This window comes from Cololabis saira, chromosome 3 (genome assembly GCF_033807715.1).
Source record: "Cololabis saira isolate AMF1-May2022 chromosome 3, fColSai1.1, whole genome shotgun sequence".
Lineage (NCBI taxonomy): Eukaryota > Metazoa > Chordata > Actinopteri > Beloniformes > Belonidae > Cololabis > Cololabis saira.
The window spans coordinates 29,735,156-29,753,483 of NC_084589.1; the positions used below are offsets into that span (position 1 = coordinate 29,735,156).

General features: G+C 43.0%; 1 protein-coding gene across 3 annotated transcripts in view; it reads left to right on the top strand.

Moving 5' to 3' along the window:
- Window positions 1-3,676: 3,676 nt before the first annotated feature.
- Window positions 3,677-18,328, top strand: part of cicb (capicua transcriptional repressor b) — a 43,688-nt gene continuing 29,036 nt past the window's right edge. For all 3 annotated transcript variants that reach the window (XM_061717154.1, XM_061717155.1, XM_061717156.1), the window contains exons 1-2: window positions 3,677-3,844; window positions 9,081-13,023. In XM_061717154.1, coding sequence (XP_061573138.1) covers window positions 9,222-13,023 — 3,802 coding nt within the window. In that variant the 5' untranslated portion in view covers window positions 3,677-3,844; window positions 9,081-9,221. The remainder of the gene's footprint in view (window positions 3,845-9,080; window positions 13,024-18,328) is intronic.

The following is an 18,328-nucleotide window of genomic DNA, read 5'->3' on the forward strand; positions in this document are numbered from 1 at the left end:
CTCTTAGCCCTTTTCTTGTCCCTTTTGTATGTCTTCTCTTTTTAAGCACTTTCTGTGAAGCACTTTGGCTGCGGCTCAGCTATTTGTTTCAAGAACCAGAACCAAGCAAGGTGAGGCAGCGTTCAGTTATTCTGCTCCTCACCGGTGGAACAAACTTCCTGTAGACCTGAGGTCTGCTCCAACTGTAGATCCTTTAAATCAGGGCTAAAAACATTACTGTTTACTCAAGCTTACTCTTAAATTAAATACTTACCTGCTGTACTCTGCTGCCCTTATTTTTATTTTTAACAGCTTGTGCTTTTTATTATTTTACTTCTTTTCTTATGAATGAATGACGTTTATGAATGAATGAAGTTTATTCAGTCATTGCAACACAAAACAACACCAAAAAAACATTGTACACAGCATTAACTTTTCAAACAAAACCAAAAAAAATGTGTTGAACAATAACTGAAAAGGCATAGGCTGAAGCAAAATGCTTATAAAAGCCTATCCTATAGTACCAACTTTCTATTTTTGGCTACCAACCTCCAGAAAACCAAAAAGAGAATAGAAAAGCAAAGAAACAACAAAAGGCAAAGAAACAATAGAAAAGCAAAGAAACATTTACAGATGGTCAATTGCACTTATAAGCTTAAAAAATAGCTTTACAAACCATTTTCTTAAATACAACAAAAGAATGACATGTTTTTAAATTTATGTTGGCATCATTCCAGAATTTAACTCCAGTGATGGAGACACATCTCCTATTCATACCTTTTTTAGCTATTTGTACTGTGAAATTACAGACACCTCTAAGATTATAACGAGTCTCCTGAATTGAAAAGAACCTCTGTATTGGGTCAGGGAGCATTTTTGATTTTGCTTTAAACATAATTTGCATGATTTTAAAATAAAACAAATCATAAAATGTAATAACATGAGAATTTAGAAAAAGTGGATCTGTGTGAGCGTAGTAATCAGCCTTATTGATGATATGTATGGCTTGTTTTGAAGTTTTATTATTGAATTTAAGGTGGTTTTAAAGGTGGATCCCCACAATTCCACACAGTAAAATAAATAGGGAACTTATCATTTTATTTATTATTTAACCTCCTTTTCTCATAATTTTATTTACTGTACAATTATGTCTTGCTGCTTTTAATGTCGATGTAAAGCCCCTTGAATCACCTTGTGTTGAATTGTGGTATATAAATAAACTTGCCTTGCCTTGTTTATGTGCTATACAAATACAATTTGACTTGACTTGACTTGACTACTCAATATCTCTCAAACTCATGAAAAAATCTGAAGTAAAGATACCTTGGCTCGAGATTGTAAATTGATCGTTCAACAGATTAAACCAAATAAAACTTCATTACAACTTTTTGTAAAGTTGGTGACCACCACTTGCAGTACTTCACAGTTACGACTAGATGTCACTCCATGTTAACGTTTGATCACATTCCCACCTCCTCTCTCTGTGATTTTTCACACACGCAGATGCGTGCACAAATGTCGGCAAAGTGGACACAAGAGGTGCACGAAGTGTAAATATACGTTCACCCAATGAGAACTTTCTCCTGTTAAAGAAAGTTTTATGTCTGCACGCACATGTCATTTCTCCCATCACTGAGCTGAAGACCGGCATGCATGCATCACATCACACCATCAGGAGGCGCTCCTCCTGTCACATCCCTCACAACTGTATCAGCATGACTCTAGTATTCCACTACACATAGAGGAGGAGATTATGTAATGTTTACTATTATGCACTCTATCGTCTGACTGCAAGGTAGTGTTATTTCCATTTGTTCATGGAGAAACTGAAGGTCACAATACATATGTGATCACACGTGCATGTTGCCTGTTCTCACACGTGCCATAATCTCGATCACGCACATGTTTCACTCAGAACCAAGCACACAGGTTCATCTCCATCATCGCTGCCTGCAAGTTGCAAAAAACACGGGGTTAGCAGAGTTTACGTTAGGCCACGCCCCCTCCGTCCAGCTGGTGGCAACACTCTTGATGACATCACCGCCGTGTGCGCCCATTGGCCCGGAGATTGGCCAATCAGCTGCCGGTGAAGTGACGTCAGTCGAGGCAGCTCCCGTTCACTTTCAGTGGAGTGGGCGTGGCCGAGTGGTCACTACGTCAGAGCAATAGGGGATGCTCGCGTCGTGATTGGCTGAGAGCGGTGAAAGTTAGCGTCTGTTGCTGAGAGAAAATAAGAGAGTGAGAGGACAACGTTTGAGTAGCTCATCTCCGAAACTAACGTACACACATGACCTCCTGCTTATTAGTCTCTTTATTTACTGAAATTGTCATAGAAAAAAAGACCTTGCACCAAACTTTTGCAATAGTTTTTTAGACTATAGCCAGTGGAGTTTATATAGACAGCATCAAGGTGGTTTTAATCCTGCACCAGCTTTTGTATCTGCACATGCAAAGCAGGGGTGATGCATAATCACCGTATTTGTGCTGTCAATTACGGTAAACATACTCCTTTTTAAAACGGGAGGGGGCATTTGTACGACGGAGTATTAGGGCCAAACTAAGACAAAAAAATTACGAGAATAAAGTCGTAAAATTACGAGAATAAAGTCATAATATGATGAGAATAAAGTCGTAAAATTACGAAAATAAAGTCATAATATTACGAGAATAAAGTCGTAATATTTTGAGAATAAAGTCTTAATATTACGAGAATAAAGTCGTAATATTTTGAGAATAAAGTCATAATATGATGAGAATAAAGTCCTAATATTACGAGAATAAAGTCATAATATTACGAGAATAAAGTCGTAATATTTTGAGAATAAAGTCTTAATATTACGAGAATAAAGTCGTAATATTTTGAGAATAAAGTCATAATATTACGAGAATAAAGTCATAATATTTTGAGAATAAAGTCTTAATATTACGAGAATAAAGTCATAATATTTTGAGAATAAAGTCATAATATTACGAGAATAAAGTCATAATATTACGAGAATAAAGTCGTAATATAAAATATATTATATATATAACTTCACAAGATGCTGCTCAATATTCCTAATTTTAACACAGGGAGAAGACTGCTCTTCCTGTTAGAATTCTCATAAATTACCACTTTATTTTCATAATATTACGACTTTATTCTCGATAATATTACGACTTTATTCTCGTAATGTTACGACTTTATTCTATTACGACTTTATTCTCGCAACATTACGACTTTATTCTGGTAAATTTACGACTTTATTATCATTATATTATCACTTTATTCTCGTAATTTCCTTTTTTTTTGTCTTAGTTTGGCCCTAATACTCCGTCGTACATTTGTGCCTTTCCATTGGGTTGCAGTTTTATTCTCCCTCCTCTCAGCCCTCCCTCATGCTGTTCCTATGGTTCCCAACGCTCTTATTGGATACTGTAAAGTTTGGGAGAGAAACACCGGCCTGGCTCAGCACTCGCACGCCCATTGGCTGGATCCGCCTGTCAATCAAGCGGACTTTGACAGGCCGTCCAGCCCGCTTGCTCTGTGCCGGCGACGCTGATTGGCTACTGTACCTGTCGGCGCTCTCTGATTGGTCAACTCGCCCAGCTGTTAGTGGTTCATTCACCATTTTGTGACTGTAGTGAAAAAGAAGAGCGATAGTTTTTTTTTTTTATATCCTCGTTTGAGTTTCTGCGAGGGAGGGGGGTGGGGGGAAAGAAAGACATGGTTCGCGGAGGAAAAAGTAAAGTGCAAATCCGGTCTACGCAGTCTCCAAAAGCCGACAGCTAAGGGATGTTACTAAAGAGTTGCGAGAGCCTCTTCATCGGGGAAATAAGACCGTAGATCTTTCTCTGGCAAAAAGAGGGGAAACCTGTGTTTGGGGTGAGTTAAAACTTAAGTTGGAGCGAGAAGGCGACAGATTCGACTGACACGAACGTTTTCAACTGCAAACGGCCATAGAAATCTTCCTTTAAGGCTGATTTATGGTTCCCCTTTACACCGACGCAGAGCCTACGGCGTAGGGTACGCGGCGACGCGCACAGTACGGCATGCGTCGCCGCGTACCCTACGCCGTAGGCTCTGCGTAGCCTCTGCGTCGATGTAACAGAAGAAATGGAGTTGACACGGCAATCCGAGCCCGGGCGAGAGCCGAGGGGACAGGGGAGGGGTTGCGAGTCCAGCAGAGCCCTGAAAACTTTCTCAAATGTTCCCCCCGCAGTCCCACCGACGAGTAGAAAACACGGCAGCTTATTAAGATGATTACAGACAGCGTAAAGCACTTTTAACTTGACCTTAGTGCTCGAGTTTTGCGTGCAGCGGCGCTGGCGTAGTTAACAGCAAACGACCTATTTGCACCATTGCAGTCCAAATGTTTAACAACAGTCGCCAAGGGTTTGGTTCGTGTTTTTATGGTTTTTACGGGGTCGAAAACTGGAAAGAAGGGGGGCGAATAACACCGTTTTCTTGTGGTGTGACTCGGATTGTCATTAGGTATCTTCTGCCGCCGTACGTGGCGTACTACGACTACTACAACCACTACTACTAATGTCACTGAGCTGCTTACTAGAGCGAAACACGACAATAATCCTTCTTCCTCTAAAGTTTTTTTTTCTTTACTAATTTTAAATCGTCAGTGTCTTTAATGACACCGTCGAGGGAGCTTGGTAGGAGTGTTTGGCGTGTGTACTCCAGGCGTTGTAGTTTATTTGCGTGTCAAACCTCGTTGCATGGGGAACAGTTTGGGCTCCGTCTAGTTGATGTGATAAAACGTCACTCGAAACCGGTTGTTTGTGTTTGTTTCGGAGCTCAAAAACAGCACAGCAGAGCCGCCTGACTGCCTCGAGTCATAATACTCCTTTGACATTGTGTAGCGCCTCTCGTAGTACTCACAGAGATCAGCGCAGAGAAGCCGGGGATGCATTTTCCCCTGTCGACACTCCACTTTCGTCGATGCACCCTTGACAGCTTTGACAGTGGACATTTTTTAAAGACATTTCTTTTGAGTAGTCATCATTATAGGCACATATTTACTCGTGGCAAATTTAGAACTTGCTTTTGACATTTGAAATCCAGTTGTCCTCATCTGTCCTGCACATTTCCACTGTGGCATGCAGTCCTCATATCCACGTTATTGCTCCTGTGTGGTCCTGATGGTGTAGTCAGCTTTGCAGAGCTTGTTGAAGTAGGTGGTCATGGATGTGGCATTGACAGTTCTGCCATTTGGTCCCAAACAGGAACAGTCACCTCTGATCTATGGTACAAATTCCTGATCAATATCGGGCAAAGTGCACAAATGCCAGGCCTCTTTTATTAACAAAATATCTGTCACCGTCCACAAAACAGCTGCCAGTATTCCGGATAGGTTACAATAGACGTTTACCATAACAAGCACCGTCATACACTTGCATGCTCACACACACAGGCTTCGCAGCTCGTTTTTATGCTGCTCTTAAAATACCATAACACCGTATTCTTTTATTTGTGTCATGCTGTCTGTGTGATCACCTCCCACTCACTCATGAGCATATAAACAAATTATGTCTTTGTACAGCAGTGAGCATGTTTTGTCTTTTTTTTGCTGTTTCATGTGTGAATGTATTCCCCGGTGACCCAGTTAAGGGCAAAGCCGGCCGGCCGGCCGACCGGCCTGCCATGCCGAAGAGTACGAGGGCCACGACAGACTTCACCATCACGACCATCCAACTGTGTTCTTCTTCTGTACACATTCTTCCGTCTTCCTCCCTGTCCCCGTCACTGCAGCTCTGCGGCCATACAGACACCCATAAAATGCTTTTAGGAGAGGGATGAGCTGCAGTGTGCCCACATACACACTCTTATTGACATATGGTGCAAATGCAGCGTTGAAAAAGGTAGACACAATCCTGTATACACAGCTGTATACAGTCTGATACCTTTATAAGCAGCCGAAATGTCCTCAGATCTCTCCACACACAGACACATCCCGTGCCACGCTGCCGTGGGGCAAAGGCTACATTCGCTTCGACATGCGAAATAAACTGGCATCAAGTTTGGCGTAATCGAGCACCATTGTCAAATTATAAATCCTTTATTACTTTATTTTCTTCTAATACTGAGATTATGAACTCCTTATGAATGATTGATCGTATGCATGTGTATTTCGGGTGCTTACATGCACCAGTGGTCACACACCTGAAGAAAAATAGAAGGAAGAGCTTAGGCAAATATATATTTTTAACTCTAAAATTTCACAACTTATAAAATGTGTGTATTATGTTATGTTTTTGTTTTTTTTTAACAGATGAAAAACTTTACGATGAGGTTCTGCCTATGTTACGGTGGACGAGTGTTTACATGGCACAATAAATGCGTGAGTGTGAGACGATATATTGGTCTAGGAAAGACTTTAACAGCATTTGCATGGTTGCACTGTAAATTCCAGGGAGGGCATTTAGTGTGTGTAAAGTTTGGTTGTTGCTGTGGAGGAAGGTTATATTATGTGCTCCTGTGTGTTTATTCAGTATTCAGCGAGACGGCACCCTTTTACTGTTTAAGCGAGAGTCCAGTCGAGTACCATGGAGATGCTGATAATCTGTCTATTCGAGATTTACTGAACCTGGACAGTGTCAGGGATGACTTGAGATACGACTGCATTTTTTCCCCTATGTTGGCCTGGTTCAACCTAAACAAGGATCCAGATTTTTTTTTTGACTCAATTTATTCTCAAAAACAGCGGTTGTCCTTTTTGACTTAATTCGGTATCTTGGATTGTATTTAACAAAACATAAGAGTGAAAGATCATCAGCTGTGTTTGATTTTTGGACACACTAGTTGAGTGGACAGAGGGTGTAATGTTGTTTTGTTTTGGCCCTGTGGCAACAAAGGAATCACAGTTTGTTAATGCATATAATAATGTACTTTTTTCCTGTAATTTAGTTAATGTTTACCAAAATATAAGGAGATTGCCCACTGCAACAACATACATTTTATATGAATGGTTGAATATATCTGAAATAATTTTTTTTCTACTATTAAATTTGGAGACAGAAGGTTTATTAGCCTTCCTGAAATAAATAGATTTGTTGCAACTTGCACAAAATACCTATGCCTAAAAATAAAGTTCCAAATCCATGTGTAATACTGAAACTCATCTTTTAGATGCATGTTGTATCTAAAATGTGTTGCTCTAGCCAATACTTTCACAGTTTCAGAATACACACACACACGTCAGCCACTGGCTTATCAACCAAAGTCTTGTACATTTTTGGAGGCAATGAGCATGACCAAACACATTTTTCAAACCTAAGATCAGATCTTTGCAAGCCATTTATTCAACCAGTCAGCCAGCCATGTGGCCCTGACTGCTTCCTGAAGAGTTTTTGTCTATTTTACACAGTTTATCAGTAATAGAAAATTGCATGGCAACACATTTCTTTTTATAAAAAAATGTGAAATTAGAGGCCGAGTATGTCCAATACCCTTTTCATATTTGGATTTACTTGAATTAAATATCACTGCATTATTTTAGTAACAGTTTCATAGTTAGTGAAAAAAATAGGTCAAATTTTGTTCATCTGTGCATCTGCAGGAAAACATTACATATAAAACTCCAGATGTGAAACTGCATACAGTATAGGCAGCTATTGCAGTGGTATAACAAACATCAGTATCGTTACCAGTGTGAGTATCAGCAGAATTTACTGTGGAAAAGATCTAGGGGTTTATTTTGTCACTACTCTGCATGGACAAGATGCAACAAATAATGAAAATAAGGGTAAAGAATTGAATAGCAACAAAAATGAAACCCTGTTTATGCAGAGAGTGTGTGATGAATGTCAGGGTTGGAGAGTTTTGTTGTTGTTGTTTTTCTAATGGAGGATATGGGGCCGTTGGTTGCTCGGTAATAATGTTGTGAAACATTTAACAACAAGGTCAACTTGTGTCTTTTCTTTGAGACAAAGTTTTCTACTGCCAGGATGGTAAGTGTGTGTACTATATGAATTTGCACACAAGTGTTTATATCTGCATTTGCAGGAATGAATTCATCTGCACATGTTGGGGAGTTTCTGAGCCTGATAGAAGAGAGCACAAATGCACGTATCCGTGTGTGAGTGTGTAAACGTGTTTGTTTGTGTGTCATTGTAATCTTAGTAATCTTGCATCAGTGAGTGTGCCTGATCCCATGCCAGCCTTTTAATTTCTCCCATTTTGGGCGTATCTTACCAAGGCAGATTATTCCAATTATAATATCTTTTAGTGGAAGCGTGCATGTCTGTGTTTCTGAAACGTCGAGAATGTGCGAGAGGGAGCCAGAGAGTGCTAGAATGACTGTGGAAATTCCCACTGACTACACAAGAACAGCGTGTTTGATCAAACATCTAAACAGCCGTGTACTCCTCTCTTTCTCCCACTCATGACTGGTTGTAGTGGTTACCTCATCCAGGACACCGCCTGCTCTTTTCCTCCTTGAAAGTCAAACTACATGTCTGTTCCCAAGTTGATCACACAGCACTGAGTTCATATTGCATAGCGTGAGAAAGCTGCACTGTCGCATGTTGAGGTAGCTGGAGGGAGTAAAGTGAAGGGATCAGGTGACCTGCCCTATAAGAGTCGAATGTGTGTGTTTGAGTGTTAGATGAAGAGATGGTATTTTGTATTTTTGAATAGACAAATTTAAAGCAATAACTCTGGCTGTTAACCTTTCTGTTGTTTTCATGAGCTGTTTTTGGTGACCTTTTATTTTAGTAAACTCTCACAAGGCTCAAACCATGACAACCTTTCACCTGCTAAATTAATCTAAATATATTTTTATCATTATCACTGCCTAATTATGTTATTCCTGTCTTGTATTTTCTGTTGAAATAAGCCTGACCACGTCTTGAGAAAGGTGATTAGCAGCAATTTTAAAATGTTTCTGCTTGTAACCAGGTTTTGTGTTTTGCAGTGACACACATGTATGTATATTGTAATGAATCAGAGGCATGGAGATTAGATGAGAGCATAACTCGGATATTGAGCCAGTGTGAGTTATGCACTGTAGTGCACTTCCATGTATGACGTCATCTTTGTTCTCAGCAATTTTTGATCATGAAGACAATAAATGACCACCTGTATTCTGCCTCTCCCTCCTCCTTTCCAGAGTCCGTTGCACAGAGCAGAGGAAAAGAAAACGCGAAGAAGAAAAAAGTGGAAGAGGACTAAAGATTATAAGGAGTGCCTTAAAAGTGTGAAAGAGGAGCACCACGCAAATCTGCAGTACTGTGTGATCGGAGAGCAAGAGATGAGACCTTTAAAGAAAAACAGAGGGCGTTCTCTCCCGTTAACTAGAGGCAGAGGGGGGCGAAGGAAGGGGGGATCTCAACCTCTCCAAGAGAAAGATCCCAAAAGAGCCAAGAAGGAGACGCTCATCAAAGCTACACAGCATAGCCCCAACACTCCCTCCAAACGCAGACACGCAGCCACTATCTCTGACGAAGAACCAGTCACAAACAGCAGTCCCAACACGAAGGAGGAATCTGCTGAGCTGAGGAAACACGTGGAATCAGATAAGAACAATGGAAAGAAAATGGAAGAGAAGACTGAAAAGGAAAAAACGGTTGGCACAAATGGAAATAGTACCATACCCACGGTTTCAGGAGCATCTCCTACCTCTGTCCAAGCAACGCCTCAAACCACCAATCACATCCCCAGTTCAGGCTCAGTCTCTAGTAGGAAAACAGCAACATTTAAGGCTCGCATACCCAAGAAGAAATATACATACGAGCACTTCGTTAACAATGGAAGTGCTATTACCTCCAGCCCTACACTTGTACAAAACAGTTACTGCAGTATTAGCAGCATAATCAGTGATAATTTGAATTCTGCCCAAAATAACTTCAAAAGTAGTAACAACATCAGTAATAGCATTAATGAAATAATGAATATAAGCATCAATGGAAGTGCTAACAATAACATAAAAGGTGAGATTAACAATAAGACTAGCAGTCACAACAGTTGCTCTGGGAGCCTTACTACTTATATCAATAGCAGAAGTAATAATTGCTCAGGTAATCAACCATCAGTGCTAACGGTGGACAGTAACGCAGAAGTGATTCTTTTTGCCTCCATAGATGATAAAACCCTAAGGACAGCAGATTCCCAAGAAAAAGAATCCCAGGGTGGGGAAAAGGAGCTAGAAGGGGGCCCTAACTCAGTGCGCTCGTCCTCCACTGACACAGCTAGCGAGCACTCAGCTGACCTGGATGTGATGGACACTACAGGACCAAACCTTCATCAGAACTCCCACAATCCAGCTCCTCTCCTCAATTCACAGCCTAAAGAAGTCAGTCTCTCAGAGGCACTAGCTGAAGCTCTGACGAAAGGCATGAAGAACCAGAGAGTGCTGGCTCGCCAAAAAAAGAGGACTATAGAGAGTGGTTTGGAGACTGTAGATGGTAAAAACTCATGCTTCCCATCTCATGTATTTAGTCCAGGGGTGGTGCGTCAGGTGAGTGGAGGTACAATTGAAGTTCTTCTCCAAGGAGAGGAGACCCTTGTTAAATACCCTTTTTATGGTGGAACCACGATGAAGTCCTCGGGGGTCGAAAACACTGTGGAGTTGATTTTGGACGCCCCCCCACCTGGCATGGCACCTGTGGCTGTTGGGACCCGTGTGTGTGTGCCTTTTGGTGGAGAGGATGGAGGTCGTCTGCTGTACAGAGAGGGGATTGTTGCTGAGGTGGATCCACACCCTGGTGTCTCATTTCCTTACCAGGTGCTACTGAGCGAAGACAGAGAAACCTTGGGTGGACAGGTGGGAGATGAGAAAGAAAAAAGGAAAGTAAATGGTCAAGTAGCTTGGGTGTCCAGACAGAGCCTGAGACTGCTGATCCCTCCATGGGAGTTCTCAAATTTAGATGGTGGGAGGACAAAAGAGAGGGAGCGTGAACGGGAAAGGGAGGAGAGAGAGCGGCGGGAGGAGATGGAGGTAGAGAGAGAAGTGTGCCAGTTGAGTATTGGAATGGGGGTCCTTGGCGCCGGGGCAAGGTTGGGTCATGGGTTTTCACATGAAGGGGTTGCCGGAGGACATACTTATGGAAGTGCCCCTCCACCTACTCATCCCTCCACTGGGACTTCCAGTGCAATGGCCATCATGGGTCACGGATGTAGCGATAATTACTCTGACAGACAAAGACAGAAACAGATGAATATGCCAGAGGAAGATGCTGAGGTGTCTTGTTTAAACATGGCTCATACCATTGGATTACAACCAAATCCCGGGCCCTCCCAGCACAGGAATGCTGTCTCCACGTCCAGTGGCTACTCTCCCCCCTCCCCCCACCTTTCTGTGATGCGGGGTCTAGGACCCCCGCATCTCTCTGCCATAGCCAGTCCTCAGCCAAGCCTATCCCCTGCCTTACTGAGCTCCGAATCGAACATCACTTCAAACCTACCTCCATCTAAGACCACTCCCACCCAGACCCCAACTCCCACTTCTGGTGTGGGTTCTTCTTCTACCTCCTCTCGGTCCAGGACTCCTCTCTCATTGGCCCAGCAGAAATACAAAAAGGGTGACGTGGTATGCACGCCTAATGGTATTCGTAAAAAGTTCAATGGAAAGCAGTGGAGGAGGTTGTGCTCCAGGGACAGTTGTATGAAAGAGTCTCAACGTCGAGGATACTGCTCCAGACACTTGTCAATGAGAACCAAAGAGATGGAGGCAGCAGGTGGAGAGAGGGGGGGAGGAGGCAGCAGCTCAGGGACAGTCACCCCTTCCGACCTTCGGGGGAGAGCAAGCAGTGAATTTGAGTGGGATGACACATCAAGAGAGAGCAGTGAGATTAGTAGCAGAGGAGACTCCAGACCCCGCTTGGTCCTTCCCTCCCTCCTCCCTCATGAACTGTCGTCACGGTTTGACTTTGATGAGTGTGAGGCTGCCAACATGCTTGTGTCATTAGGGAGTTCCCGCTCTGGCACCCCCTCTTTCTCCCCCATCTCCAACCAGTCACCCTTTTCCCCTGCCCCCTCTCCCTCGCCCTCTCCACTGTTTGGTTTCAGGCCCGCTAACTTCTCCCCTATTACTGCCTCCCCCGTCCTGCAGCACCGGAGGCACAGGCAACCCAGTGGCACAGGTGGAGGAGGGGGCGGGAGTAGTAAGGCACCAACCCCTGCAGGTGGAGGAGAACGGGAGAGGCACACTTTGGGAATCCAGCCCTCCTTCCACAGTAACCTGACATTTACAGTCCCCATGAGTCCCAGCAAGAGAAAACCCGAAGCACCCCTTCCACCTCCCATCCCCACACACCACCACGATTACACACCCAAAACAGAGCTGGAGCAGGCCGACCTCAACAGCTCTTTCACAGTGCTGTCCCCCCAAACACCAGTCTCACATTCCCACACACACACACCTACTTTCTCCCGGCCCAAAGGAGTAACGACCCCCTCCTCCAGCAGGCCCCCATCCTCCACGGCTGTCTCCCCTCCTCCTCTGCTAGTATCCCCAACTCCTCCTTCTCCCCTCAGTACCGATGGAGGGCCTCGTCGTGTGGTCCCTGTCTCTCAACAAACTTTGCGGGACTCCCCTGTTATTGTGAGGAATCCCGAAGTCCCACTGGCAAAATTCACTGAGTCTCCCCTCGGAAGAGGAGGAGGTGCAAACGAGAGTGGGGTAAATAGCACCTCATTTAAAAACGTCGGTATAACCCCCCTTATTCCTCAGTCGGTCTCCGGTCTCCAGGTTCCTGTCCCAATTAATGCTGCTGCAGCTACAGTACCCAACGGCACCGTTCTCTTGCGGAGCCCAGCTCAAACTCTGGTGCTTGTGTCCCCGGCACCTTCTCCTTTGCCCAACATCGACAACCCTGCCACCCCCTTTCAGGCCTTATCAGTTACAGTCAGCACAACAGTCACAGCTCCAGCTCTGAGTAGCATAGACAGCTCTGGGGGACGAGAGGACAACAGGGGCACGGGGTTTGGTGGAGAAGTCCAGCAGCCAGTTCCATGTCACCCCTCTCCTACTGCTCTGCTGCCCCTGATCCTGCCCGCAGAAACTCTTCACCCGGTCCCTCGGAAGGACATCATCATGGGACGTCCTGGCACAGGTGAGGATCGGGCTATTGCTTGAGAGCCAATAGCCTGACATACACAACATACTCTCAGTGATGAAAAGTATTATGAGAATGGAAATGTGTACTGAGCACAGTACTGAATAATTAGTTTTGTTAAATAAGTTTATGAAATTGCTTCTGCGTGCTTGGAAATTGTCTAGTCGCTGCATGATTTAAAAAAAAATCTTTAAAAAAAACAACATCAATCAGAGAAATGCAAATAATTAAACAATTACTCATATATATATATATATATATATATATATATATATATATATATATATATATATATATATATATATATATATATATATAGAGATATAGATATATATAGAGAGAGAGATAGAGAAAGAGAGAGACCCAATTATAACTGAATTATAACTGCATAAAATACACAGAAAATATATTTCTTGAAATATCACTTGAGTCATACTAAATACCTGCATGATTTTTACAAATCTGTAAAAATTAAAATGACCATATGCTTCTCTAATTTTACATTATGGGAAGGATTATCTTTGCCGGTAGTGTGACATTTAAGATTCTCTTTGTACTTCAGTACACATGAAAACACTTTTTTGTTATATAAATGTATTTCACATTCTGCAGATAAAATATATATGCTAAATGTAGTTATTGATAACATTTTTCTCTGGCATTTCTGAAGGCTATTTTTTGTTAATTGCGTGACTGATTGTGTCAGTTACCGACACACGCTGTGTCAGCTCAGATTAGATGTTACAAGGATTTTTCAAGAAGATGACAACAATTATTTTACTCAGACAATGAGAGTCCACAGAAAAGGTGACGTTATCAGATAAATCTCAAGAAAATGACTGAAGGGAAAAGTATTATGATTTATATAGCTGGAGCTACTGCAAATAATACAAACATTTAAATAGTATGATTGCTTTGCACAATAACTGAAGATGTTTTTTTTTTTTAAGCTTCTCTAATGTTTTGTACTTACAAACACAAACACACACACACACACACACACACACACACACACACACACACACACACACACACACACACACACACACACACACACACTCATGAAAAAAAATTAAAACAGCAAGTATTTAGTTGTTTATTTCTGATCATTAAATTATCAGCAGCTTTTAATGTGTTGTATTGTATTCACAAGATATACAGAACTCTGCTGAATTCACCCCTGGTCCCTATTGTTTACCCAAGTGTTAATTACAGCCACCCTTAACATTCAAATAGAGCATACAGAAACCTGTCTCTCTAACCTAAACAGAAGTGAATCATAATTCATATACGGTAATTGCAAACATGTGTAAGAAACAGTGTCCTTAAAACAGGTAACTCTGTGCTCGGTTCCGAGTGAAGTCACACTAATTACTGACTTTTGCTCGCCGAGTCTTTTTCTTCTGAACATTGTGCGTTCTGTTTTGTGTCCATGATATCAAGACTGACATTCGTTTTTCTGTGGCTGAAGCTAATTATCAAAAAGTGACCAATAATCTACTTCTAGTATTATCACTGTACTGTCTGTCTAAAAAACAGAGCGTAAAATTAATATGAATGGTCATTTAAGCTTTTATAAAACAACAAGACTAATGGTGCCTAAGACATTTGTACACTACAGTATGTCAGCACATAAAATATACACAAATTAAACATTATAACTTGCTTGTTGAAATGATAGAATGGATAACTCCTCCAGTATAATGGAAGGTTAGTGTTGTGCAACTCATAGGTAGCTTGGCTGTCCAGTTATCAAGGCTAATGATAATTCTATTAAAGAATTATTAATAATTAATAAAGTTGACTATTTATCAAATTGTATTATCAAAAAGGATAATTCTCGTAGGGGCACCACCGCCGGGGCCTTACTTCCGGTGGAATTCGATAACTAACAGCAGAAAATCAGTCTCATTATGATTTGAATTATCCTGCAGAACAGCAAATCTTACAGAATAACAGTGAAGGCGTGATATCCGAACACTAGGCTCTGCTTAAACAAATCAATTTGTGACCAAATCTTGCATGAAATAACACAACCACTCATAAAGAAATCAATCAGAATTTATTTACATACGGGTGTCAAAAGATGATAAACGCAACACCCAAATAAATCTGATGGCAGAAATGGCTTAAGTATCCATAAAACAATTAATTAACTAGAAAAACAACAATCAATAAAATGAAACATAAACGTTAAATGCATGGAATGAAAAAGAAAAGAAATCAAGCAATAATAACGAAGATACAGAACATCTACAGTTCAAACGGGGCTCCTGTGGTCTTTTAAAGATGGACGCGCCCTCTTGGCCACGTGCAATTAGAACGGATGGTGATCCCGGTGTTAAACCGTGATCAACTGCAGAAAACAGCGCTTTAAAACATGAATGACTAGCAGAAAGTAGTGACTACAAATTAATGAAAACAGTCCTTATAATGATGGTGGTGTAATCTCAGCCCTGAACACAGATTTAGCTCTGTAACACTCCCAGTTAAACTCATACACCCAGGTCTCAAAACCTCACGCCTCCTCGGGTCTCCGGGTGCCGATCAGGGGTTCCTGCCGGGTCTTTGGTCGGAGTCCGATCCCAGAGAGTCCTCCCGCCTCTCCCGCTCCTCCTCCTGACTCTGGAATCACGAGAGGACGGGGGTACAGCTGAAGCAGCCGGCGCTCCAGCTCCGGTCCGGAGGCTATCACGTCGTCTCGGGGGCGCGCGGGGCCAGTCTACTTCTTCTGAGTGCTGGTGCCCGTCGGCCTGAGCGCGTGGCCCCGGGACGGGCAGCGGGATGCGTCTCGGTTCTGCGCGGGGCAGGCTGTCCACAGGTCCTTTCAGGTGAAGTTTAAGAGCAGAGAGAGAGAAGTTAGGAAAGAGGAACGGGTCTCACCCTGGGCCGGGGCCGAGCTTCGGAGCGGCTTCCCCCCCCTTTCCAGCTCCCAGGGACCGGGGACACGTGAAGCAGGACTCTGGATGAAAAGTTGAGACCGAGAGCTGATGGGGGCGGCTCCGTGCACCGCGGCTTCAACGGGCTGCAGGTCCAACGGAGCGGCCCGATGGGGCCTTACACCTCCCCCCAGCCGGGGGGAGAAAGGGAGATGGGATCTTGGCCCAGAGCCAAACGATCCAGCTCGGATGAGAGGGTGATCGGAAGAGCAGAGCAAGGAGCAGCGGCAGGGGTTTTGATCCTACGCGCGCTGCAGTGACGTCATCGGTGCCTCATTGCGATTGGATGAGCGCCGCTTGTAGGCGCCACCCCCCCCCGCAAGGCATGCTGGGGGTTGTAGTTCAGGCAACAGCGCCATTTTATGAGGCACATTAAAGCGGAAAAGGGGGGGTTCAAAGAAGCAGTACCATTTTGAGGTCTGGGTTTGGGCTCCGCTGCATCCCGACCCCTGCTTAGGTGTCATAAAACCCCAAGGAAGTCTGTTTTCCCTGGCAGAAACCTTCCTGTCCTGCTTTGATCTGGAGCCGTATCGTGGGTCACATACAGGCCATCTCGAACCAGGCCACCAGGGTCATAAATTGGCCTGAGCGAGAAGATAGCAGCCGGGCCATAAACTCCAGGGGGGAGGCCGGGTCTGGCTTTGCTGGAATTCATAATCACAAAATGTTCATACATTTTATAAGTTCAGATGGGCATATGGTCGGGCACAACATCCCCCCTTCGAATCGAAAACCGGAATGCAGGGTCTGGTTGTCGAATCTAACAACGGTGCAACAGTCCATGTGGTCATAAACTCTGGTTGGGGGCGTGAGGCTAGCCTGGTTAGTCCACTAGGCGAGCAATGCACAAAAATATGAAAAGAAAAACATATTCAAAGCAATAACATCATTCATTTACCTAACACAGTGATATCACTCTTAAAGTGCGGTAGATGAAAGATAAAAGGAGGGGTTAGTTAGGTTTCAGTATGTACACTGTACCTAAAATCAAAAACCAACAATTTAACCACTCTTTGATTAATTGCTAGGAGACAAAAACACACAAATTAACTTATGTCGGCTATGGAAGCCTGGAAATTGTTTGTAGGCGTGAATTTTTTTTAACGCCCCAAAGTATCCTACCCCCCTTTCAGGTGTGGAGCGGGCTTCCACTTCTGGGTCAGAAAAATTGTGAGGGGGCCGCTGCATACAAGGTAATGCAGCTGTTCAGTGTTCTTTTGCTAAAAAAGGTCAAACATGGGACCCCCCTCGCTCTGAGGTACGGCGTCTGCGCCTTGGTTGTTAATCGTGATCTGTTCTCCTCTGGTTTACTTTAAGAAGACGCTGAGCTGCTTCTTCAGCGTCAGTAACAGTGAAAACTGGGAAGGGCCGCAGCTCCTTTCGGGTAATTAATTTATCGGCTTACTCATGGTGGCGTCTGACCAGGGGGCTCAGGGGATGAGATGACCGGGCTCACCACTTTTGGGTCCAGCCTAAGAACAGACTTGCCTGTCGGTCCATCTCCATCAGCCTGGTCACCTCTGCTGGTTCTCCGTCCACTGCGATGAGCTCTCTGCCATTAATAACCACACCTCAGCTCACGGTCCAGGCCCCAGCGCTTCGCTTGGGATTCTGGCAAGAGATTACACTTATTAACGAAGTCAGCTCACGTTATCACCCAGATTAGAAGAAATTAAACCGATAACAAACCCTGAGAGACTGGGGTATTGGTTATAACCTTAGAAGCAAGAACCAACTGAAAGGAATTAATAAAGTGAGTTAACAGGGAGGAATCTTTAAATAACTTTAAATTAAAGATTCAATTTAAAACACAGTAGAGATTAATCTGAGAAGATTAATAACTCACATGGGGTAATCAGCAACAGTTCAATTAATAGAATTAAAGAAATTAAGTCAACCATTACCTTCAGTTAAGTATGGTTGCAAAAGGGAATTAATCAGAGATTAATAAAATAGTGATCCCTCAATAAAAGTTCAGATTAATAAAAATCAGGAATTTACAGCGAGCCAACCGTTAGTTTCCATGGAACCTGGTTGCAAGAGGAAATTACTCAAACAGATTCACAAAAATTGAGTGGTAGAAAAAGTTCAGGTTAATAAAACTAACCGAACTTAAAACACCCCAACCATTACCTTCAGTGAAGTAAGGTTGCAGAGGAAATCAATCACAAGATTAATAATCGTGTGATGAAAAATAAAAGTTCAAACTAATAAAATTAAAGAACTTAACAAAGCAACCAACCCTTAGTGAAGCGAGGTTGCCATTAGAACAACTTAAAATAACCGTAGGAATCAGATAATGAGAGGGGAAGAAAAATAAAGATATTTTCTTTCCCGATCAAAATTAATGTTGTTATTTCATA